The sequence below is a fragment of the Pseudorca crassidens genome, chromosome 4, assembly GCF_039906515.1.
Source record: "Pseudorca crassidens isolate mPseCra1 chromosome 4, mPseCra1.hap1, whole genome shotgun sequence".
In the NCBI taxonomy this organism is placed as follows: domain Eukaryota; kingdom Metazoa; phylum Chordata; class Mammalia; order Artiodactyla; family Delphinidae; genus Pseudorca; species Pseudorca crassidens.
Window position 1 is genome coordinate 35,835,658 of NC_090299.1, and position 27,222 is coordinate 35,862,879.

The following is a 27,222-nucleotide window of genomic DNA, read 5'->3' on the forward strand; positions in this document are numbered from 1 at the left end:
ACTAGGCATACTGTTCCTTGTATTTATCCTGCTTGGGCTTCACTAGACTTTTTGGACCTGTGTATTGTCTTTCATCAATTTTGAAAAGTCATCTTCTCTTCAAATATTTATACTGCTCCATTCTCTCTCTCCTCTTCTTCTGGGACTTCAATTATACATATGTCACACCATTTCATATTGTTTCATAGGTTTTTTCTTTTTAAATTAATAGCATTTTAAAGCAATTTTTTTAGATTTACCTAAAATATGAGTGGTAAGTACAGAGAGTTTCCATTTAACCCTTTACCCCCTCATACACACATACAGTCTCCCCTATCACTAACACCTTACATTAGTGTGGTATATTTGTTACAATTGATAAACCAATATTATACATTATTATTAAAGTCCATAAATTACATTAGCGTTCACTCTTTGTGTTCTGCGGGTTTTGACATATTTATAATGATATTCATCCACCATTACAGTATCATACAGAATAGTTTCAGTGCCCTAAAAATTTCCTGTGCTCTAGCTATTCATTCCTCCCTCCTCCTGGAATCCCCTGGCAATCACTGATTTTTTTTTTTTTTTTTTTACTGTCTTCATAGTTTTATAAACTTTAAGAAGTCCTCTTTATTCCTGGAGACTTTCCTCCCAGAGACATCCTTTTCTGCTTCCACCTATGTGGCTGTTTTCTAGGTCTGTGGAAGACTATCATCCTAGAGCTTCCTTTCAATGCCCTCTTGGTTTGGATCTACTGTTTCCAAGATTAAAATCCTTCATCTTTCCTGGTTTCCTCCTGGTTTTGCTAGCATACATCCTCAAGTAAGTGCCAAAAAAAAAGGATACATGACAGCTAAACTTTCAGAGACCTCACATATATGAAAATGTTTTTATTCTGCTCTCACATTTGATAAGTTGGGTATATAATTCTAGATTAGAAATAATTTTTCATAGAATTTTGGAAGGGTTTATCTGCTGTCTTCTAGTATCTAGAGTTGCTGCTAAGAAATAGTATATAAATCTGTTTATGATTCATTTGGAAATGGCTTTTTTCAAGGTATCTAGAAGATTTTAGCATCTTCTCTATGTCTTTGCTTTTGCAACATTTTACAGTGATAAGTGTAGGTATGGATCTTTTTTCATGCTTTGTATTGAGCATTTAGTTGACCTTTTCAACCTGAACACTAAGAAAGTTGCATATTATTTCCTTGATAATTTCCCCCCTCCCCTCCTTTTTTTTTCTTTATTCTCTTTTCTGGTCAGATATTGGATGACCTGGATTGGTTTTTATCTCATATTTACCACCACTTTATGCTGCTTTCTGTTCTAGGAGATTTCTTTACTTCATTTTCAGTTTTTCATTTTTCCAGTTTTTCATTTCAGCAATCATATTTATTTTATCTCCAAGAACGCTTTTTTGTTCTCTAATTGTTCCTTTCATATGGTATTCTATTCTTATTTTATGTAAATTCTCAGATCTCTGAGAATATAATTTAAAATTTTTGTTTTATTTCATTCTGGTCCCTAAATTATCGGTTTCTTCTGAGGAAAGTTTTTCAGTTTGTTTTGCTTGACTTTTCCTTTTCTTGCTGCTGGGTTTTGTTTTATGTTAATGATCCTCAGTTGTCTGATACTTAAGAAGGAAGGTCTCAATAGCTTATGCAGATATACTATGCTGTTGTGAAGGTAGGACCTGTTGTCAGGTCCCCCCTCTGAGACCATCTTCTGCCTGGGACAGGGCAGGACAAAGCTTTATTGACTGATGGGCTTTAGTTTGTGGTGAATGGACATAGAGCTGACTATGAAGTTGTGGGCTTTTCACATGCCAGAATGAGTTGTTTTCACTCTGGAACTCCAACAATCACTCTTAAAGCTTTAGCTGTCCCTTAGGTAATCCATTCAATGACTAAAAGTATGATAAATGTTAGCAGTTTCTAAGCACAGGAATGGAGAGAGGAGTAGAGCTGCTGACTGATGCTGTTGTACCATGTACAAACCCTTGATTAATTTCCCTTTTTTAGGCCCCTTTTCTCACTCCTTCCTTTAGCTGTATACTATTTCTAAGCTCAGATTTTCCTCCAGTTTCTATTGTCAAATGGATTTCTTTTGTAGGTACCTCGCATATTTAAGGCTGCAGCTTTCTCTACCTGTTTCCATCCTTCAACCTGGTCCTATCTGCTTTCACCTCCCAGAAGTGTGTGACAACAACTATCTCTTCTCCCCTAATTCTCTTCATGGTGATGTGTTTTTTCCTTTTTATATTTCTATACTTTTATTTCAGTTAAGCTTTATATGCCCTGTCTGCCATCTTGAACTAGCTTGGTTTTGTTCTTATGTCCTTTTCTTCCTTCACTTAATCAAAACTCTCATTCATTTAGTTTATCAGCTCTCAGGTTGGTGTTGGGCAAGACAGCAAAAAGATTAATTTCAAACAATGTGCTTATTTATGCTAATAAATATCTGGTTAGTAAAATTTCATGAAATATTACTAACTTTAGGAAAAAATATATGAGGCAGAGAAAAATTTTGTAGCATTGCTGGAAGAAAGATGTTAGGAAGAATAGAACCCAAGAAATCATCATAGGTCCCTTACAGTAATTTTCTGCCTGAAGCAGTCTCCTCTTCACTTACATCCAGGTATAATTTTTTATTTCAGCTGTTAAAATGGGAGCTGGGAAACTACAGCCCATAGACCAAATCCAGTCCCCTACTTGTTTTATCAAGTTCTATTGTGCTAAAATGGCAAAGTTGGGTATTTGTAACAGAGGCCATGTGACTCACAATGCCGAAAATATTTACTGTCTGATCCTTTACTGAAAAAAAATTTTGATCCATCTCCTAGAAGATCATTCCTGTACTATACCCCCTTTATTTCCTCTTTCAGGAATTGAGCTGCAATTTCATGAGTAACCTTACAGCCCAAATTTCTCTATCACCTCAGATATAATCTGGGTGGACACCATAAAATCAAAGAATCTTTGTATCTTAAATCAACTGAATTCCATCTTATTTTACTCCCTCTTCCCAGTAACATAGTAATTAAACTTGTTCTGTATACAGCACTCTTATTTTTTAAATAGCAAACATTTGATATTGGTCTATTTGGATTTTTCCTTCCTTCTTGAATCAGTTTTGGTAATTTATGTCTTTCTTGGAGTTTGTTTATTTCATCTAAGTTGTCTAATTTTTTAGCTTGAAGTTGTTTATAATATTTCCTTAACATTCTTTTAATTTCTGTAGGGTCTATAGTGATGTTTCCTCTTTCATTTCTGATTTTGGTGGTTTGTGTCTTCTCTCACTTTTCTTGGTCACTCTAGCTAAAAATTTATCCATTTTGTTGACTTTCTCAAATAATCAATTTTTTGTTTCATTGATTTTCTTTAGTGTTTTACTATTTTCTATTTTATTATTTTCTACTCCAATCTTTTTAATTTCATACATCCTGCTTACTTTTGATTTGGCTTTCTTATCTTTTTCTAACTTTCTAAGATAGATGTTGTGATTGTCAATTTTAGATTATTTATTTCCTTCTAATATATTTTTTAAACCTATAAATTTCCCTCTACACACATCGCATTCCTTTAACATTGATATATTCTGTTTTCATTTTTATTCACTTTAAGACATGTTGTAATCCCCTTGTGTTTACCTCTTTGATTCATGATTACCATTTGCATGATATATATATTTTATCCTTTTATTTTTAGCCTGTTCATTTCACCTGAAGTGTGTTTCTTATAGACGCCATATCGTTGGATATTTTTTTAATCCACTATGACAATCTTTGCCTTTTGATTTTAGTCCATTCACATTTAACATAATTACTGATATGGTTAGACTTATGTCTACCATTGCATTATTTCTTATTTGTCATATCTTTTTATTTTTCTCTTCTTATTCTACTGCTTCTTTTGTTTTAACCAAGTATTTTTAGTGTATTATTTTAATTTCTCTGTTAATATTTTAGCTGTATTTTAGAGGCTTTAGTGTGAATGGTTTCTCTAGGAATTACCATAATCACCTTCAACTTTTTACAGTCTACTTCAGTTTAATATTGACATAATTTGGTATTATATAGCAGCTTTGAGCCAATATACCTCTATATACTATAAACTCAACAATATTTTGTTATTCTTATTGCTTTTAAAAATCTTAAGCTTTTTTAAAAAAAATTGAGATGAAATGAGAAAAACATATACACAATCTTTTATACTTAGACATTTATTTATCATTTTCAGTGCCCTTTATTCTTTCTTATTGGTTCAAATTACCTTGTGTCATTTCCTTTCAACTTAAAGATTTTCTTTAGTATTTCTTCAGCAAAGATGAATTTTCTTTCTTTCTTTATTTATTTGTCTGAGAATGTCTTTATTTAAGCTTCATTTTGAAGGATGGTTTTACTGGGTATAGGATTCTTGATTGACAGTTTTTTTTTTCTGTACTTCTGAAATGCCACTTTACTGCCTTCTGGCCTCTGTTTTTCCTGATGAAAATGTTGCTATTAATTGTATTATTGTCCCCATATGTAATAAGTCATTTCTCTTGCCACTCGCAAGATTTTTGCTTTGTCTTTGGCTGTCTCTGGTTTCATTAAATTTGGAAATTTGGACATTATAGTTTCAAATATTTTCTCCCCCTTTATCTCTCTTCTCCTCCTGGGACTCCCCTTATGCATATGTTAATACTCTTGATGGTATTCCATTGCTATCTGAGGCTCTGTTTATGTTTTTCTTCATTCCTTTTTTCTTGTTGTTCTTCAGATTGATTAATCTCTATTGATGTATTTTCAAGTTTGTTGATATTTTCTTTCACAAGCTCAAATATGCTGTTGAGCCTCTCCAGTGAATTTTTCATTTCAGTTGTTGTATGTTTCAATTCTAGATTTTCTTTTATTAAAAAAATGGAAGTTGGCCTGCCTAAAGTTATGGAGCTGCATTAGATAATCTCTTATAATTTTTTAAATTCAATTTATTTAAACTAAAAACAAAAACAGTTCACCCATTTCTCCCATGCCCATTTTCATTTTAAAGTAAATTTATCTCTTTATTGATATTCTCTATTAAATGGCACCTTTTTATCGTATTTTAATTGTTTATACATATTTATAATAGCTGTTTTGAACACTTTGTAAATCCAACACCTGGACTCACTCAATATCTCTTGATTGCTTTTTTCCTGAGTATATATCATACTTTCATGTTTCTTTGAACATCTAGTAAATTTGGTTGAAAATTAAACATTTTAATTACACATTATTGCAACTTTGAATTCAGTTTTACTTTTTAGGGTTTTTGTTGTTATTATTATTGTTGTTTTGGTAACTCACATGTACTTAAACTGTGGATTTTAACCTGCCCCATGGTTTGCAGCAGCCAATGGTTCTTATCAGTTTTTTGTTTGTTTATTTTTTTGTTGTTAGCCTACCTTCCTAGCGGTTTCCCTTTTGTCTGCATAGCTTAGTAGTCACCTAATGATTTTCGAGTGACATAGTGTTCAGGCCAATAAGTCTTCCACCCTCTGCCAGGTGATCTGTAGGTGGGTTGAAGAATGCATTTAAAGTTCCTGCTAGTACTCAGATCTCACATCATTTTTCTCTTTTTGCCATACTCCTTGAGTCTTCCCTGCATTTGCATACTTGCCCAACTAGCCATGGATATGTAGAGAACTTATTTCAACCATTCAATACCTCTTTCATATCCAATATCTCCCAGTCACATTTTTGGCTGGTCTGCCACTTGCCTCAACTTGGACTGCAACCTCAAACTAGCAAAACTGCATGTTTTCTCTGTCCATTCCCAAACCAGTCTGCCACTTTTAGCCAGCAAGGTCATGGGTTTTCTGCCTCCACTCCATATCAAATCCACTCCACCTCCTCTGGCAGGAAAGCTGCTGGTTTTTACTTCCAACTCCATGCTGGTATAACTAGTTTTTCCCAACTGAGCTGAAGTGGGGGAGAAGGGTGAGAAGAATGGTAGCAATCCCAAGCAGGAAGGCCTCAGACTTTCAGTGATCCTACCCAAAACTCTAGCATTTTTTTCAAGAATAACTGCTTCTCAATTTGATAACTGCCTTTGGTCAGTTTTCAAGGTCCTGAAATGGTTGCTTTTATTATTTTATACAGTTTTATATGTAGACTTTTTTATTGAAATAAACTGTCAACTTCTTCATGTTATCATTGTTGGAAATCCCATATCCAAGTTATTTTTATATCCCCTGATTTAGCAATTTTGATTGGGTATTTGTTATACAATCAAACACTTGTTTAGACCAACCTACATGTTTACAATTCTTTTTGTTCATTTTTCCTTCCTTTATAGTCCTATGTCCTTATTCCTAAAGCATATCTTCTAATAGTTTTTCTGCCAGTAAAAATGGAATATATTCTTAGATATATTTGCTTGACAATATCTTTCATTTGTCCTTTTCTTGAATGATAGTTTAACTTGCTGCAGAATTCAACATTGGATATTTTATCTCTGTACTTTGAAGACCTTATTTCATTATCTTCCAGCTTCTGTTGTTGCTGTTGAGAATTGAGAATCTGCTCTAATGTTTATTTCTTTATGACTAATCTATATTTTTCCCTCTAGATTCTTTAAGGCATTATTTTTGTTTTTGCTGATCTGTAGTTTCTCAACATTGTGTCTAAGTATCTATTTATTTTTATTTAATCCTGGTGAGAATTTATTTTACTTCCTGTGTCCAAATCAATACAGAATTGATTATGATTTTAATCAATTCTATAAATTTGTTAAGCCAATTTTCTTCTCAAATATTGTCTCTTTTTCACTCTTTCTATTCTGTTTCTGAAATTACTATTAGATATATTTTACATCTTTTCCAAAATCTAAATATCTCATATTTTCCATCTCATTTTTCTTGTTATGCTACATTCTAGGTAATTTCCTCATATCTACCAGTTTACCATATTTCTCTTTTCAGTTGTATCTAGCCTGCTGTTTAAGGTATCTAGTGATTTTTTAAATTTCAGTAATTATTTATGGTTTCTTTCTAAATGTTGTATTTGAGTCTTTTACAATGCTTCCAGGTATTTCTTTTCTTATGTCTTAAGTATTTTTTTAATTGTCTTGAGTTTCTTTGAAAATACATATTTTATATTGTCTATCTACTGGTTCTGTTAGCTGAAGTTTTTGGATATCTAAGCCCATTCTTTGTTGTATCTATCAACTTTTGTTCATGGGGATTACTTCTTATTTTGTAAGTTTTTATTATAAATTCAGATTCAGTGGGGTTTTGTCTTTGAGACTTTATGCAGTCTGGAATCAAGAGTGTCTATTAGGGATATTTTGAACTAGCATCTACCAAGTGCCCTAGGGATAAGTTCCATGCGAAGGTACACTTTATGCCAAATTCAGGGTTTGGGGGTTCCTAAACCATACAAATCATGTAAATTTGAGCCCCAAACATAAGTTAGTTGAGGCCTGTATGAATTCTCAGAAGTGATTTTGCCACCCAGAGACCAGCTAAGACAAACAATCTCCTTTGTCTTCTCCCTTTGTCAGTAGAATGATAATTTCTGGTTCATTCTTTTAGTAAGAGTTCAGTCCTTTAAGTATTCCAATTTTGTGGAGTGGTTACAGTCAGAGAGGAGGGGACAAGAATCTTATTTCTAACTTCCTGCCTTGAGTTTGTCAAAATTCTCCTCTTTTACCCTTGACAGATTGGTGCCACCAAAAAGGAGTCACAGCTAAAGAATACACTTAAGCTGTTTCAAGGACCTGAAAAAAAATTATAAATTATGATTCATAGTAAATGAAGGTAGCTATTTAATTTGCAGATGGCAGTTTGCAGTATCACCTTCTGTCCTTTATAGAAATCTATGAATTCCCTCTGTGAGTAGGGACTTTCCTTAGTACCTAGTTGACAGAAATAATATGTCTACTACCTTATCGTTACTCATCCTGTCCACCTCTACTTCCTATACATAATCTAAGATACTTTTCATTCTCTCAAAGACCAGGTTTACTTTTTTCTCAGCCTTTGTCCCCTTTAATAATTTACACCCAAACATCAACTGAGTTATCCTTTCAATACAAATACTTAGTCTGCTGCCATTAAAAAATGTGCCACACTGTTTGTGACCACCTAGAGGGGTGGGATAGGGAGGATAGGAGGGAGGGAGACGCAAGTGGGAAGAGATATGGGGACATACGTATATATATAACCGATTCACTTTGTTATAAAGCAGAAACTAACACACCATTGTAAAGCAATTATACTCCAATAAAGATGTTAAAAAAAAAATGTGGCACACTTCCACTATGATCTTCAATAAATTTGAGAACTCATCACAACAAATCATATTCCTGGTGAAAAATCTACTTTAAAATATAAAATGAAGTAAATCTCTTCATATTGCCATGACATTTAAAAAATGTCATATATTATGAGAAAGCTTAGCACTTTAAAGGATTCACATATAGTTTAAAACTATTTTTTAATAAAAATACTTTTTTTTAGATTGACAAGGACTTTGGAATATATGTTAAACAGACATTTCTTTAACCACACTAGCAAGCAACATTAGTGTACATTATGTATCATTATATAGGATTGGCTATTAATATATTCGATGAAATCAAATTCCTCTCACATGTATATATCTATGTCTAGGTAGATATATAGACATGCACTTTTTTATATTTCAGGAGCTATACTTTTTATGGTATGGTGTGTAACCTGGTCATTCTCAGGCCCTGAAGTTCTTCCTGGTGGAAGTTTATTTGGACTGTTAATTATCTTTTATGGTGCTGTTATTGGTGGGAAACTTTTGGAAAACATTAGAATACCTTCAGTGCCTCAACTTCCCCCTGTTCTTGGTAAGTGAATAATTAGCTCTCCTTTTTTTGTCATTGACCACATGTAAATTATGACTATATTCTAGTCAGAGTAGATATAATTTAGAACTATTTCAATGTAATATGATCTATATAGCTTTTTTATATGTGTACTTATTATATATGTGTAAATATAGCTTGTTTATAGAAGTATTTATTCTCTATATACACACAGATTTTTCCTGAAATATATTTTAAAATACTTTAAATATACTCAGTATATGATTCTTGTTGCTTTATCATTTAATAGGACATTTTTTACTTAACTTTACATATATTGTAGAAAAGGAAAAATTTGAAAAAAACTGAATTTTTCTGTAGATAACCTAATTCAAATACAATTACAAGGTTCAAATGTTATAGTGACTAGGGCACCAAAAGGTTTATAGTTTTTGGGTGAGCTGTTTGAGCATCTCCACTATGTATATTCATCAGTGCATCATCTGCCTAAACAATGGTACCCCCTATTTCTTCATCACCATTATTATAATTCTCCAGGTAGAGGAAAATTAGTGGAAGAACTTCTATCAGAGGTGTATTATATCTTCCAAGTATTCAATACATTCAAATATTTAGTTACTGTCAATAGAGGTAATCACTCTCGCTTATCTCTAACACCCTTTCTGTGTTCATAACACCCATTCAGCACCTGCCAAGTATTTACTGAATCTTTTCTCCTCCTCTCCAAAACTTCCACTTTTGTCCTAGCTCAGCCTCTTTGTTTCTAACCATTCCATGCACTATGGCAGAGCCTTCTATCTGGTCTCTCCTTCAGTTTTATGTCTATCTAATTTGCCAAGACCATCACATAGAAAATACAAGACTCATTATCTCACTTCCTGCCTAAAACTTTCCCATGGTGCCTTACTCTGCCAAAACAGGGGAGGGTAGAGGGTAGGGGTAGCTTTCCATGATCTGGCCCCTCCAGCCCATTCCCCACTCCCATCCTAGTCCTTTATGTTCCAGCAATACGGAATTACTTGTTGCACCCCATTGCCATATATCATTTCTTATATCCATTCCTTCATTTATGCTGTTTCCTCTACTTGCATGTAACCTGCCCTTCACCAAAGTAGCGAGAGACATAGTGTGTTTGAAGAAGGGAAATTAAACATTTCTGTTTTCTCTCTTGGGAAAATGAACTGAATCAGACATGGTTTATTTTCTTTCTTCTAAGGGATGTTACTGGCTGGTTTTACCGTTAGGAATGTTCCATTCCTCAGTGATCACGTCTGTATTAGTAGCACAATGTCTTCAACTTTAAGAAACACTGCCCTTACCATTATTCTAGTGCAAGCTGGGCTTGGACTCGATCCACAGGTAGATTTCCAATTATACCTTGAGTATAGTTATTTTCTATATTAGAGGCTGGTGGAAAAGAAAAAGAGGCAGAATTTTTCTTACAGCTGTTCCAGGTAGAGCAAAGCTAAGACAAAGAACAAAGATTTTGCAGAAACATTGACACCTTAATTTCTACTGCTGGATATATTACTGATATGAAGATAAATCTCTGTGATATAAGATCTCTATTGGAGATAATCTTTAATTATTTACATAGAGATAAATGTCCCCTATGCAACATTTGTATCATTTGAGAGTTGTGGCTCTTCTGTGGAGAACTGTTTATTTTTCTGTTAACAAAGGATAAGGTCATCCTGTAAAAGGTTATTGCTTTTGTTTTGTTTTCTCAGAATGATTAAGAATTTCAATAATATTATTGTTTCATAAATTTTTCCCACAGAACTTGTTCCTGATTATCTTTACATTTTTGTAAAAGCTAATCTTTTCAAATATTTCTTTAAATATTACTGTCTAGGGATCATAAATCTATTGGGGTTTTTAAAGATGGATATTCATGAATATACCAGCTATTCAGGATATAACAAATGTGGCAAATATATAAGACTGGTGGAAGTATCTTAAGAGCATAAATAATTATAGACAGTGATAATTTATTGTATTATCCAGTAGAAAATTTGAACCAATAAGAAAATTTAAAAGTTTTCCCTTTCAGTTAATTATGCAGTTTTTAAGTGATTTTCTCTTTTGGCATAATTATTACCGCTAATCAAACAGTTCATCCCTACAAGTTAACTGATGGAGATCCCTAAGATTCTACAGGATACTTTCATTATACTATTTACTAGGAAGATTAAGGGAGGTAGAAATAGTTATTTAATCACAGAGAAATGGGTCTTTTTTAATAATTAAAATACAAGTGTTTTATAAACTATGAAATAGTTTATAATCCAATATATGATGACGTATAAAATGAGCTGCATTAGCATTTAAAGCCCAATGTGACATCTGGAATGTATTTCAATATTTGCTTAAAATAATTTTCTTATTGGCCAGTATAGGTTTGTCTAAATGTGACTATGTTTATATTTCAGGCTTTGAAGCATTTGAAAGGAGTTTGTTTAAGATTGTCTATGGGTCCATGCCTCATAGAGGCATGTTCAACTGCTGTTGTTTCCCACTTCCTTATGAATTTTCCCTGGCAATGGGGATTTCTATTAGGGTAACTTTTTCTCATTTTTCTCTATGAAAATATTCAGTTAAAATTCTTGGTTTTAAATTATTGAAATATTCAGAATGTTGTATAGACAAGCTTATCATTAAAATTATTTTCACAATGGTAGAAAATCTTGGAAATCAGTTGGTCAGAAACAGAGCTATGTCCTAAATCTACTATATCCTTAACAAACATTCATAGTCTCTAAATGCTTAATGCCAAGATAGTTCACGTTATCAGTTTATTTTTTCCTCCTATACTGTAATCTATCTCTATTTTTAACCTATCTAATGACTTCTTCCTTATATACCATATGTACATAGATATAAAATCTGTATCTATAATATGTAATATATGTATTATATATGAAAGATATTTTGTATAGATATAGATATTATAACAAAAAACAGCAAACACTATTTTCCTAGATCCAATGTCCCAACTATTATTATCCACCATCCATTTCCCTTCATGTCCAAATTCCTCAGAATAATAGTCTATAATCATTATCTCTATATCCTGAGCTTCTTTTCATTTTTCAATCCATTTAACTTTTGCCTCCACTTATCCATTCCAGTGGATGCCATGTGCATTTCTAAAAGATAAGGGCATTCTCTAACTAAATTAACAACAATTTCTTATTATCCTTAGGTGATTTTTAAAAAAATTTTGATCTACTCAATATTTGGTGGAATCTTTGAATCAGTCAAAGGATTGTGTATCCATTTTTTGTCCAGGTCTTGAATATATCTTTTATCTCTCCTCAGTTCTCTTTTATTATGTCCTTTTGTAACTCCCCCCTCCATATCTATTAAGTTTTTCTTTATACTTCTCATCTGCTTGCCTTTGCAGTACACACTGGAAAATTTTCTCTGCTCAGTTCTCTAGCTTATTAACTCACTCTACAGTTATGTCCCTATCACCTATTTATTTATTTAACTTTGGCAATTAATTGTTTATTTCTAAGGACAATAGTTAAATGTTATGAACAGATAGAGTATACTTTCATGATTCTGAGGATATTTAGTTATTCTGAAGTCATGTTCTTGTTGTTCTCTTTTTAGTATATCTCTTTCCTTGGGTATAAATTATTCCATTTGATGAACATGGTGCCTCAATTCAAAGTGTTGGCTTTCCCCAAATATTTGGTGATACTTTAATGGGTACTCATTTTTTTAATTGAAACTTCCTATTAACCTGTGCTTTGTTTTATCTGTTTGCTATTGCCTTCTTGCAGGAAATAGGCCAGTCATGCTACCAAGCAAGTTTCCTTAGAAGCTGAGGCTGAGATTAAGATTTTTCTTTGGCCACACCTCGTGGCTTGTGGGATCTTAGTTCCCCACCCAGAAATTGAACCTGGGCCACAGCAGTGAAAGTGCCAAGTCCTAACCACTGGACTCCCAGGGAATTCCCTAAGATTCTTATGCAAATGATTTATTAAGGGAGCTCTCAGTAGAAACCTCTGAGTGAAGAAAGACAGATAGGAGTGTGGGAAAAGTCAGTGGTTCCAAAACTTTGCTACCCATTAAAATCACCTGGGGAGTTTTTGAAAATCCCAGAAATTAGAGGAGTGATGTCAGCAAGATGGCAGAATAGGAAACTCCAGGCTCACTTTCCCACATGGAGACACTCTCATAACAATATGAGGACCAGATTACCTTTATGGTAACTCCAGAACCACTTTAGAGCTTAGATATAGCATTCCATGCAAGCACAGTGCCAAGAAGAGGCACAATGGAGCAATTAGAACATTCCATTGCACTTACCCCCCATACCCCATGTCCCTCCTACAGAGCAAGGGCAATCAGGAGGAAACTCCCAACTTTTGAGTTCTCCCTCAGGAGGAAAAGAAAAAGCTGGAACATGCGTCTTATATTCTGGCTTTTAAAGAGGCTGCCCAAGGCACTGGTTTCTGTCTCATCTGACTTGGAACATTGACAGAAAAGAGAGTGGCACATTTTAGATGCCCGAGGTCCACTGAGAACAAAGGTGAGTCTTGTGCATTGCTTTACTCCAGAGATATTGATTGCAGTACTGCTGATAGATACCTGGGGTTACTCTGGAGTAGGAAAAAGCCAAAGTCCAGCTGGAGATAAATGCACCAAAGCCTGGAGAAGACACATTCCAGAAAGGTTTGAGAGACTCCCAGAATCGTTAGCTGGGATGATTGGTCTTTCCCTAGTGAAGAATTTCATAAAGACCAGGCGAGGTGGCTGTTTTTTCAAATATCCAATTTCCAACAAAAGATAACAAGGCATACAAAGAAACAGGGACTCAGGGCTCAATCAAAGGAACAAAATAAAATTCCAGAAACCAACCCTAAACAAATGGAAACGTATTACTCAACAAAGAATTCAAAATAACCATCATAAAGATGCTCAGTGAGCTCAAAGATGTTGCAGACATCTAAAAGAAACCAGGAAAATGATGCATGAACAAAGTGAGAATACCAACAAGGACATAGAAGCTATGAAAAAAAGAACCAAAAATAAATGCTGGAGCTGTAGAATATGATAACTTGAAAAATTGACTAGAGGGGATCAATAGGAGACTGGATTGGCTGAAAAAAAAGAATCTGAACTTGAAGACAGGTTATTTGAAATTATAGAATCATTGGAGCAAAAAAAAAGCAAGGAAAGTGAAGAGATCCTAAGGGACTTGTGGGATGCCATTTAATGGGTCAACCTATGCATTATGGGAGTTTCAGAAAGAGAAGAGAGAAATAAATGGTCAGAAATCCTATTTGAAGAAATAATGGGCCAAAACCTCCAAATTTGAGGAAGGAAATGGACATACAAATTCAAGATGATCAAAAAACTCCCATTAAGATAAAACCAAAGAAACCTACACTGAAACACATTGTACTCAAGCTGTCAAAAGTCACAGAAAGTGAGAATCTTAAAAACAACAAGAGAAAAGCAAGAGCTCCCTGAAGATAATAGTTGGATTTTTCAGTGGAAACCTTGCAGGCCAGAAGGGAATGGGATGATACATCCAAAATGCTGAAAGGAAAAAAAATGGCCAACCAAGAATACTATATCTAGCAAACCACATGTAAAAACTTCATGACGTTGAATTTGACAATGATTTCTTGGATATGACACTAAAAGCATAGGCAACAAAAGCAAAACTAGGTGGGACTGCATAAAACTTAAAAACTTCTGCACAGCAAAGGAAACAATTAACAAAGTGAAAAGGCAACACACAGAATGGGAGAAAATAATTGCAAACCATATATCTGAAAAGAGATCAATATTCAGAGTATGTAAAGAACTCCTACAACTCAACAAATTTTAAAAAATAACTAAATATTGGGCAAGGGATTTGAATAGACATTTCTATAAAGGACATATACAAATGGCCAAAAAGCATCTGAAAGTACTCAACATTTATAATCATTAGAAAAATGCAAATCAAAACCACAATGAGATAACACCTCATACCCATTAGGATGGTTACTATTTTTAAAAAGCTAGAAAATAACAAGTGTTGACACAGACATGGAGAAATTGGAACATTCGTGCACTGCTTTTGGGAACATAAAATGGACAGCTGCTATGGAAAATAGTTTGGAGTTTCCTCAAAAAACTGAAAGTAAAATTACCATTTAATCCAATAATGCCACTTCTGTGTATATATCCAAAACAACTGAAAGTAGGATCTCAAAGAGATATTTGCACGCCCATGTTCATTGCAACATAATTCACAATAGCCAAGAGGTAGAGGCAGCCCAAATATCCATGGACAGATGAATGGATAAAGAAAATGTGGGATACACACACACACACACACACACACACACACACACACACACACAGAGAGGAATATTATTCAGCTGTAAAAAAGAAGGAAATCCTGTCTCATTCTACAGCATGGATAAACCTTGAGGACATTATGTTGAGTGAAATAAGCCAGGACAAATACTGTATGATTCCACTGATATGTCTAGAGTAGTCAAAATCATGTTAACAGAAAGTAGAATGGTGGTTGTCAGGGGCTTGGGTGAGGGGGAAAAGGGTGTTGCTCAATGAGTATAGAGTTTCGGTTTTGCAAGATGAAAAAGTTCTAAGTATATGTTACACAACAATGTGAATATCATTTGCACTACTGAACTGTACACTTAAAAATAAAGTTAATTTTATATTATGTATTTTTTACAACAATTAAAAAACTTTACAATATCCCAGTATTCATGTCAAACTTCATTCTAGATCAGATCAGAATGTCTTGGAATGTGAATCCAGGCATCCATATTTTTTAAAGATCCCAAGTACATGGTAAGATCACTGTCAGTGATCCCTGCTTTCTGATATTTAAACTTCTGTTTAAATGTGGGCTGGACTTACTGACTTGCTTCCAATGGACAGAATACCGCAGAAGTGATAGGATATTTCTTCTAAGAAGATTAGGTCATAAGAAGACAATGACTTCTGTCTTCCTTGTTCTCTCTTGCACTCTCTTTAATTGCTTGTCTTGGGGGAAGACAGCTGCCATGTTGCGAGCAGCCTTGCAGAGAAGCCCTCATGGCAAGAGGCTGAACCTATCAACGGCCATGTGAGTAAACTTGAAAGCAAATCTTCTCCCATCCACCTCATGAGAGACCTTGGGTAGGAAGAGGCATACAGCTAAGCCATACCCAGACTCCTGACCCACAGAAGTTGTGAGATAATAAATGTGTGTTGTTTTAAGCTTCTAAGTTTGGGCATGATTTGTTAAGCAGCAACAGATAAATAGGTGGTTCCAATGTGCAGTAAAGTTCAGGAACCACTGAACTGGGCAAATATGTGTTTTCAGAGAATTCTAGGTTCTTCTTGAGTCCCTAGGGAAATCTTGATTATAAACTGCATCAGAGAGGTTGTACAGCCAGAGGCATAGAAGCTAAACTGTTAGACCCTCACATCAGTCAGTCATTGGCAGGAGCTGTCTGGAAGGGGGAAGTGGTGAACTTCCTTAGCATCCACAGGTAAGCTCTTGTTATCAGGGCAAGGCTCCCAGAAAGCTGCAGTTGTCAGTGGTTAGCAGGCAACAAGCAGCAGCTGGGGCACAGGTACACTGGCCTGGCAAATGGGTTCTGGTGGGGACCACGCGCATCACTACTGCAGCATTTAGAAGGTGAATGTGGAAGAGACAAGGCAACGTTCTGGATGGGATATACGAACAGAAGGTATTCTGAGCAGGAATTTCCCCATTCCTCAGGGGTGTCATCAACCACCCCAGAAATTTTCTCATTTGCCTTTGTGACTTAGGTGCCCACACTCATTTTTCCTTCTTTTGGGCAGATGTCTTCCTTACTGACTTGTTCAAGAGGTAGGAATGCCGTGGAGACTACATCTGACGGGCCATTCTTATGGTGGTACTCTAAGTAATTACCATTTGATTTCCTCAGAGGTGCCTCCTACTCCCAGGATCTGCCTTCTGGGCTTGGGACATTTTTAGGAGTACACCATATCTTCTGTAGCAATCTTATACGCTTTTTGGCTTATGATTTCCTTTCTCAATCCTAAACCGTCTGTCTCTAATCTTCCTGTATACACTTAGTTTCTTGTCCATTGAGGATTCCTCTTTTGTCTTCTAGCTAGGTTATGGATTTTCCTATTATTTTCTTTTCTTTTTTAAAAATAATATATATTTAATAAAATTAGGGTTATATCATACATGCTGGGGTTTTTTGTTTGAATTTCAAAATTGTATTAAATATCACAATTCTAATAATTAAATATTAAAAATGACAAAATTAAATAGGAAATAATTTTGAATCTTAAATAGTAGTCCACGTTTACTTAGAGGAGGATGAGGAGGTAGTTTGAATTTTTTTTCCCACCCCCCCACGGCTTTCCCCCCTTGGTGTCCATACGTTTGTTCTCTACATCTGTGTCTCAACTTCTGCCCTGCAAACCGGTTCATCTGTGCCATTTTTCTAGGTTCCACATACATACGTTAATATACGATATTTGGTTTTTTCTTTATGACTTACTTCACTCTGTTTGAGTCTCTAGATCCATCCATGTCTCAACAAATGATCCAATTTCATTCCTTTTTATAGCTGAGTAATATTCCATTGTATATATGTACCACATCTTCTTTATTCATTCATCTGTCGATGGGCATTTAGGTTGCTTCCATGACCTGGCTATTATAAATAGTGCTGCAATGAACAATGGGGTGCATGTGTCTTTTTGGATTATGGTTTTCTCTGGGTATATGCCCAGTAGTGGGATTGCTGGATCATATGGTAATTCAATTTTTAGCTTTTTAAGGAACCTCCATACTGTTCTCCATAGTGGCTGTATCAATTTACATTCTCACCAACAGTGCAAGAGGGTTCCCTTTTCTCCACAACCTCTCCAGCATTTGTTGTTTGTAGATTTTCTGATGATGCCTATTCTAACTGGTGTGAGGTGATACCTCATTGTAGTTTTGATTTGCATTTCTCTAATAATTAGTGATGTTGAGCAGCTTTTCATGTGCTTCTTGGCCATCTGTATGTCTTCTTTGGAGAAATGTCTATTTAAGTCTTCTGCCCATTTTTGGATTGGGTTGTTTGTTTCTTTAATATTGAGCTGCATGAGCTGTTTATATATTTTGGAGATTAATCCTTTGTCCGTTGATTTGTTTGCAAATATTTTCTCCCATTCTGAGGGTTGTCTTTTTTTTTTTAACATCTTTATTGGAGTATAATTGCTTTACAATGGTGTGTTAGTTTCTGCTTTATAACAAAGTGAATCAGTTATACATATACATATGTTCCCATACCTCTTCCCTATTGCGTCTCCCTCCCTCCCACCCCTCTAGGTGGTCACAAACCACCTAGCTGATCTCCATGTGCTATGTGGCTACTTCCCACTAGCTACCTATTTTACGTTTGGTAGTGCATATATGTCCATGCCACTCTCTCACTTTGTCACAGCTTACCCTTCCCCCTCCCCATATCCTCAAGTCCATGCTCTAGTAGGCCTGTGTCTTTATTCCTTCTTACCCCTAGGTTCTTCATGACCTTTTTTTTTTTTTAGATTCCATACATATGTGTTAGCATACGGTATTTGGTTTTCTCTTTCTGACTTACTTCACTCTGTATGACAGACTCTAGGTCCATCCACTCCACTACAAATAACTCAATTTCGTTTCTTTTTATGGCTGAGTAATATTCCATTGTATATATGTGCCACATCTTCTTTATCCATTCATCTGTTGATGGACAGTTAGGTTGCTTCCATATCCTGGCTGTTGTAAGTAGAGCTGCAATGAACATTTTGGTACATGACTCTTTTTCAATTATGGTTTTCTCAGGGTATATGCCCAGTAGTGGGATTGCTGGGTCGTATGATAGTTCTATTTGTAGTTTTTTAAGGAACCTCCATACTGTTCTCCATAGTGGCTGTATCAATTTACATTCCCACCGATAGTGCAAGAGTGTTCCCTTTTCTCCACACCCTCTCTAGCATTTATTGTTTCTAGATTTTTTGATGATGGCCATTCTGACCGGTGTGAGATGATATCTCACATTGTAGTTTTGATTTGCATTTCTCTAATGATTAATGATGTTGAGCATTCTTTCATGTGTTTGTTGGCAATCTGTATATCTTCTTCAGAGAAATGTCTTTTTATGTCTTCTGCCCATTTTTGGATTGGGTTGTTTGTTTTTTTGTTATTGAGCTGCATGAGCTGCTTGTAAATTTTGTAGATTAATCCTTTGTCAGTTGCTTCATTTGCAAATATTTTCTCCCATTCTGAGGGTTGTCTTTTGGTCTTGTTTATTTTTGTTTTTATTTCCATTTCTCTAGGAGGTGGGTCAAAAAGGATCTTGCTGTGATTTATGTCATAGAGTGTTCTGCCTAGGTTTTCCTCTAAGAGCTTGATAGTGTCTGACCTTACATTTAGGTCTTTAATCCATTTTGAGTTTATTTTTATATATGGTGTTAGGGAGTGTTCTAATTTCAACCTTTTACATGTAGCTGTCCAGTTTTCCCAGCACCACTTATTGAAGAGACTGTCTTTTCTCCATTGTATATCCTTGCCTCCTTTGTCATAGATTAGTTGACCATAGGTGTGTGGGTTTCTCTGGGCTTTCTATCTTATTCCATTGATCTCTGTCTCTGTTTTTGTGCCAGTACCATATTGTCTTGATTACTGTAGCTTTGTAGTATAGTCTGAAGTCAGGGAGTCTGATTCCTCCAGCTCCGTTTTTTCCCCTCAAGACTGCTTTGGCTATTCGGGGTCTTTTGTGTCTCCATACAAATTTTAAGATTTTTTGCTCTAGTTCCATAAAAACTGCTATTGGTAATTTGATAGGGATTGCATTGAATCTGTAGATTGCTTTGGGTAGTATAGTCATTTTCACAATATTGATTCTTCCAATCCAAGAACATGGTATATCTCTCCATCTGTTGGTATCATCTTTACTTTCTTTCATCAGTGTCTTAAAGTTTTCTGCATACAGGTCTTTTGTCTCCCTAGATAGGTTTACTCCTAGGTATTTTATTCTTTTTGTTGCAGTGGTAAATGGGAGTGTTTCCTTAATTTCTCTTTCAGATTTTTCATCATTACTGTATAGGAATGCAAGAGATTTCTGTGCATTAATTTGCATTCTGCAACTTTACCAAATTCATTGATTAGCTCTAGTAGTTTTCTGGTGGCATCTTTAGGATTCTCTATGTATATTATCATGTCATCTGCAAACAGTGACAGTTTTACTTCTTCTTTTCCAATTTGTATTCCTTTTATTTCTTTTTCTTCTCTGATTGCCGTGGCTAGGACTTCCAAAACTATGTTGAATAATAGTGGTGAGAGTGGACATCCTTGTCTTGTTCCTGATCTTAGAGGAAATGCTTTCAGTTTTTCACCATTGAGAATGATGTTTGCTAAGGGTTTGTCTTATATGGCCTTTATTATGTTGAGGTAGGTTCCCTCTATGCCCACTTTCTGGAGACTTTTTATCATAAATGGGTGTTGAATTTTCTCAAAAGCTTTTTCTGCATCTATTGAGATGATCATATGGTTTTTATTCTTCAATTTGTTAATATGGTGTATCACACTGATTGATTTATGTATATTGAAGAATCCTTGCATCCCTGGAATAAATCCCACTTGATCATGGTGTATGATCCTTTTAATGTGTTGTTGGATTCTGTTTGCTAGTATTCTGTTGAGGATTTTTGCATCTATATTCATCAGTGATATTGGTCTGTAATTTTCTTTTTTTGTAGTATCTTTGTCTGGTTTTGGTATCAGGGTGATGGTGGCCTCATAGAATGAGTTTGGGAGTGTTCCTTCCTCTGCAGTGTTTTGAAAGAGTTTGAGAAGGATGGGTGTTAGCTGTTCTCTAAATGTTTGATAGAATTCACCTGTGAAGCCATCTGGTCCTGGACTTCTGTTTGTTGGAAGATTTTTAATCACAGTTTCAATTTCATTACTTGTGATTGGTTTGTTTACATTTTCTATTTCTTTCTGTTTCTGTCTTGGAAGGTTATACCTTTCTAAGAATTTGCCCATTTCTTCCAGGTTGTCCACTTTATTGGCATAGAGTTGCTTGTAGTAGTCTCTTAGGATGCTTTGTATTTCTGCAGTGTCTGTTGTAACTTCTCCTTTTTTATTTCTAATTTTATTGATTTGGGTCCTCTCCCTCTTTTTCTTGATGAGTCTGGCTAATGATTTATCAATTTTGTTTATCTTCTTAAAGAACCAGCTTTTAGTTTTATTGATCTTTGCTATTGTTTTCTTTGTTTCTATTTCATTTGTTTCTGCTCTGATCTTTATGATTTCTTTCCTTCTGCTAACTTTGGGTTTTGTTTGTTCTTCTTTCTCTAGTTCCTTTAGGTGTAAATTTAGATTGTTTATATGAGATTTTTCTTGTTTCTTGAGGTAGGCTTTCATAGCTATAAACTTCCCTCTTAGAACTGCTTTTGGTGCATCGCATAGGTTTTGGATCATCGTGTTTTCATTGTCATTTGTCTCTAGGCATTTTTTGATTTCCTCTTTGATTTCTTCAGTGATCTCTTGGTTATTTAGTAACGTATTGTTTAGCCTCCATGTGTTTGTGTTTTTCTACATTTTTTTCCCTGTAATCTATTTCTAATATCATAGCGTTGTGGTCAGAAAAGATACTTGATATGATTTCAATTTTCTTAAATTTACTGAGGCTTGATATGTGACCCAAGATGTGATCTATCCTGGAGAATGTTTCGTGCGCACTTGAGAAGAAAGTGTAATCTGCTGTTTTTGGATGGAATGTCCTATAAATATCAATTAAATCTGTCTGGTCTATTGTGTCATTTAAAGCTTCTGTTTCCTTATTTGATTTCATTTTGGATGATCTGTCCATTGGTGTAAGTGAGGTGTTAAAGTCCCCCACTATTATTGTGTTACTGTCGATTTCCTCTTTTATAGCTGTTAGCAGTTGCCTTATGTACTGAGGTGCTCCTATGTTGGGTGCATATATATTTATAATTGTTATATTTTCTTCTTGGATTGATCCCTTGATCATTATGTAGTGTCCTTCCTTGTCTGTTGTAACATTCTTTATTGTAAAGTCTATTTTATCTGATATGAGTATTGCTACTCCAGCTTTCTTTTGATTTCCATTTGCATGGAATATCTTTTTCCATCCCCTCACTTTCAGTCTGTATGTATCCCTAGGTCTGAAGTGGGTCTCTTGTAGACAGCATATATATGGGTCTTGTTTTTGTATCCATTCAGCAGGCCTGTGTCTTTTGGTTGGAGCATTTAATCCATTCACGTTTAAGGTAATTATCGATATGTATGTTCCTATGACCATTTTCTTAATTGTTTTGGGTTTGTTTTTGTAGGTCCTTTTCTTTTCTTGTTTCCTACTTAGAGAAGTTCCTTATCATTTGTTATAGAGCTGGTTTGGTGGTGCTGAATTCTCTTAGCTTTTGCTTGTCTGTAAAGCTTTTGATTTCTCCATTGAGTCTGAATGAGTTCCTTGCCGGGTAGAGTAATCTTGGTTGTACGTTCTTCCCTTTCATCACTTTAAGTATATCATGCCACTCCCTTCTGACTTGTAGAGTTTCTGCTGAGAAATCAGCTGTTAACCTTATGAGAGTTCCCTTGTATGTGATTTGTCATTTTTCCTTTGCTGCTTTCAATAATTTTTCTTTATCTTTAATTTTTGCCTATTTGATTACTATGTGTCTCAGCGTGTTTCTCCTTGGGTTTATCCTGTATGGGACTCACTGTGCTTCCTGGACTTGGGTGGCTATTTCCTTTCCCATGTTAGGGAAGTTTTCTACTATAATCTCTTCAAATATTTTCTCTGGTCCTTTCTCTCTCTCTTCTCCTTCTGGGACCCCTATAATGTGAATGTTGTTGCGTTTAAAGTTGTCCCAGAGGTCTCTTAGGCTGTCTTCATTTATTTTCATTCTGTTTTCTTGATTCTGTTCTGCAGCAGTGAATTCCACCATTCTGTCTTCTAGGTCACTTATCCATTCTTCTGCCTCAGTTATTCTGCTATTGATTCCTTCTAATGTAGTTTTCATTTCAGTTATTGTATTGTTCATCTCTGTTTGTTTGTTGTTTAATTATTCTAGGTCTTTGTTAAGCATTTCTTTCATCTTCTGGATCTTTGCCTCCATTCTTTTTCCGAGGTCCTGGATCATCTTCACTATCATTATTCTGAATTCTTTTTCTGTAAGGTTGCCTATCTCTACTTCATTTAGTTGTTTTTCCAGGGTTTTATCTTGTTCCTTCATCTGGTACATAGCCCTCTGCCTTTTCATCTTGTCTGTCTTTCTTTGAATGTGGTTTTTGTTCCACAGGCTGCAGGAATGTAGTTCTTCTTGCTTCTGTTCTCTGCCCTCTGGTGGATGAGGCTATCTAAGAGGCTTGTATAAGTTTCCTGATGGGAGGGACTGGTGGTGGGTAGAGTTGACTGTTACTCTGGTGGGCAGAGCTCAGTAAAACTTTAATCCGCTTGACTGTTGATGGGTGGGGCTGGGTTCCCTCCCTGTTGGTTGTTTGGCCTGAGGCAACCCAACACTGGAGCCTACCTGGGCTCTTTGCTGGTGCTAATGACAGAATCTGGGAGGGCTCACACCAAGGAGTACTTCCCAGAACTTCTGCTGCCAGTGTCCTTGTCCCCACGGTGAGCCACAGCCACCGGCCGCCTCTGCAGGAGACCCTCCAACACTAGCAGGTAGATCTGGTTCAGTCTCCCCTGAGGTCACTGCTCCTTCCCCCGGGTCCCGATGCACACACTACTTTCTGTGTGCCCTCCAAGAATGGAGTCTCTGTTTCCCCCAGTCCTGTTGAAGTCCTGCAGTCAAATCCCACTAGGCTTCAAAGTCTGATTCTCTAGGAATTCCTCCTCCCATTGCCAGACCCCCAGGTTGGGAAGCCTGACGTGGGGCTCAGAACCTTCACTCCAGTGGGTGGACTTCTGTGGTATAAGGGTTCTCCAGTCTGTGAGTCACCCACCCAGCAGTTATGGGATTTGATTTTACTGTGATTGCGCTCCTCCTACCGTCTCATTGTGGCTTCTCCTTTGTATTTGGATGTGGGGTACCTTTTTTGGTGAGTTCCAGTGTCTTCCTGTCAATGTTGTCCCAGCTAGTTGTGATTCTGGTGTCCTCACAAGAGGGAGTGAGAGCATGTCCTTCTACTCCGTCATCTTGGTTCCTCCCTCTCCTATTATTTTCATGTCTTCATTTCAAATGGTTTTGAGATGGAGGTAAAGGCTGCAATTTGTGCTTGACCCAACATCTTGAATGAAATTTCTCTAGAGTTTTAACCAGCACTAAAGAATGTGTGAACATTTTTACCACCATTAAATGACATTCACTCAAGAGCAGAATTTTTGCATTCAAAGTCATTGTAAAGAGAAGATGTGGTACATATATATAATGGAATATTACTCAGCCATAAAAAGGAATGAAACTGGGTCATTTGTAGAGATGTGGATGGACCTAGAGTCTGTCATACAGAGTGAAGTAAGTCAGAAAGAGAAAAACAAATATCGTATATTAACACACACATGTGGGATCTAGAAAAATGGTACAGATGAACCTATTTCCAGGGTAGGAATAGAGACACAGATATAGAGAACAGACATGTGGACACAGATGGGGAAAGGGAGGGTGGGACAAACTGGGAGATTAGGGTTGACATATATACACTATCATATGTAAAATAGATAGCTAGTGGGAACCTGCTGTGTTGCACAGGGAGCTCAGCTCGGTGCTCTGTGATGACCTAGATGGGTGGGAAGGGGGGTGAGGGAGGTCCAAGAGGGAGGGAATATATGTATACATATAGCTGATTCACTTCGCTGTACAGCAGAAACTAACACAACATTGTAAAGCAATTATACTCCAATAAAAAAGTCATTGTAAAGGTTAATACATTTGTTGTACAATTTACTATAAAACACTTTTGTTAAAAGGATGTTTTTAAGTTGGTTTTCAAAGATTTTTCTCTCAGTTTTGTAGTCAGTGCAGTCTCTCCTGCTGTTGTTGTCCCTTCCATGCTACGTTTGCAAGAAAAGGGATATGGTTTTGAGAAAGGCATTCCAACCTTATTAATAGCTGCCAGCAGTTTGGATGACATCGTGGCTATCAGTGGATTCAGTACATGCTTGAGCATAGTCTTCTCCTCAGGTAAACAAAAAAATACAACAGCTACCGTATAATTCATTGCTTTTTTTGTTCTTTAAACAAGGTTTGTGTCTTTGCCTCTGCATTTATTAATGAAGACTTTTCTATGTAACATCTTTTTATTCTTCATAGACATCTCATTCTAGACCAGAGAAGGAATTTCAATGGGTTAAGATACCACTACTTAACACAAATGATTTCCTTTTAATAACTAAATATTCCAATTAATTTGATAACCCATATTATTACCATTTATCTGCTCTTGTTGCTTTGGAATTTTGTCACAGTTTTCAATAGAAAAATTTAGGCAGCAATATTATTAGTACTACTAATATATTGAATAGATATTTTGGAGATGTACCTTTCTGACCATCATTATAAATAACTGGTTGCTCTGTTACTAAGCCAACTTAAATATATAGAGTGTGGACAAGTGTGTGTCTTTTTGGTAGTGATGGGACAAGATCCTGCAACAATTCTAAATCCCAAGGTGATATTTGGTCTTGAATGTCACTTTGCAGAAATTGTGAAAGTAAACACTCCACATTTAATAATGCATTAATTATCTGCCAGTGTTCGAAGTTCAATATTCTGTATTATTAAAGCACCAAAACATTTTAAGGCTGAGAAGTTATATATATATAGTTTCTCTTAAAATCATAAGATATAAATGAATAAGAAGGAAAAAAGGGAAAATATAGAAATAAAGTATGTAATAGTTATACCCCCAGGAATAATAATTGTGAATCTTTTGATGTAAATTCACCCAGACTTCTCCTTTTCTCCCCCATCCCCATCTATCTCTAGCTCTTTCTCTCCCTCCCAATATTCTTATAAAATTATTGAATAGTAACCATACTTTCTTATAACCTGAGTTGTTTTGCATTTACCTGTGTATTGCAAACATGTTCCTTTTCAGTAAATATTTCTATGACATTTGAAATGGTTGCATAGTATTCGATTGGCTGCATCATGGTTACTTAACATGTTGAAAATTGAAATTGACACCAGTATTTACTATTAAAATAATGCTTGGTTGAACAGCTAAATAGTTGTACTTAATCTTAATATTTTCTTAATCTTTTTTAATACTTTTTAAAAAAGTTTTATTCTTTGCTGTGTTGGGTCATTTTTGTGCGCAAACTTTTCTCTAGTTGTGGCGAGTGGGGGCTACTCTTCATTGCGGTGCGTGGGCTTCTCATTGAGGTGCCTTCTCTTCTTGCAGAGCATGGGCTCTAGGCACCTGCGCTTCAGTAGCTGTGGCTCGAAGGCTCAGTAGTTGTGGCACACGGGCTTAGTTGCTCTGCAGCATGTGGGATCTTCCTGGACCAGGGACTGAACGCGTGTCCCCTGCTTTGGCAGGCAGATTCTTAACCACTGCGCCACGAGGGAAGTCCCAATATTTTCTTAGTCTTAAAAGAGAAATTATTGAGTTAAAAAGTATATAACATTCTAAGATTTTTGAAATATATTGCCACAATATCTTGTCCTACCAGGGTGCACAAGCATGCCACCTTCATGCTCTTCACCTTCTTCAAAATTAGGTATTTACTAGTCCTTTTTAGCTTAGCTAATTTGACAGGTGAAGAGTGAGGTCTCTTTAAATGAAGTACTTTGAATACTAGTGATGTTAAACAAATGTTCGTGTTTATTGGCCATTAGCATTTTGGAATGTTTAATAGATTGCTTTTCTTGAAATATTTTGCCTATATCCTATAGGTGTGTTCATCATTTGTTCTTTTGATTTGTTAAGATTCTGCACAAAATTAAGAATGATAACCATTTGTTTTATATGCTATGGTTTTTGTAATTTGACTTTTAACTTTATCTCTTTTCTGTCATTCAGAAGTCCTAAATTTTTTATTGTCAGATCTGGCCACCTTTTCCTTCATGACTGGTATCAGTCATCCTTTCAAAAAATATTTTTTGTGCTCCTCTTCCATTGTACCAGCTACTGTATCAAACACTGAGGATCAACAGTGAACAACAATATTAGTTTTTATTGAGTAATTGCTTTGTACTTGCTGTAAGTTCTGTAGATGTTTTGACTCAACAGTCACAATAGTGCTATGCTCATTTTGCAGATAAGGAAACTAAGGAACAGAGGTTAAGTAATGTGCTCAAAGTCACAGATCTAATAAGTAGGGGAACCAAGATGCAAACCTAGCAGCCTGACCCCAGGCCCACACTTTTAACTACTATTCTATCCTGCCTCCCAACACAGCAGACAGAGAAGACCACGTGGTCAATGGTCTCAAGG

At 35.7% G+C, this 27,222-nt stretch overlaps 1 protein-coding gene across 11 annotated transcripts in view; it reads left to right on the plus strand.

Annotated features, from left to right (window-relative positions):
• LOC137223534 (sodium/hydrogen exchanger 9B1-like) overlaps positions 1-27,222 on the plus strand; it is a 64,022-nt gene that overhangs the window by 27,078 nt on the left and 9,722 nt on the right. For 9 of the 11 annotated variants that reach the window (XM_067735461.1, XM_067735458.1, XM_067735463.1 and 6 more), the window contains 4 exons: positions 8,655-8,825; positions 10,021-10,163; positions 11,237-11,364; positions 24,790-24,965. In XM_067735461.1, the coding sequence (XP_067591562.1) occupies positions 8,655-8,825; positions 10,021-10,163; positions 11,237-11,364; positions 24,790-24,965 (618 nt within the window). Of the gene's footprint in view, positions 1-681; positions 808-8,654; positions 8,826-10,020; positions 10,164-11,236; positions 11,365-24,789; positions 24,966-27,222 lie in introns of all 11 variants that reach the window. The other 2 variants (XM_067735468.1, XM_067735469.1) reach the window with 2 other exon arrangements.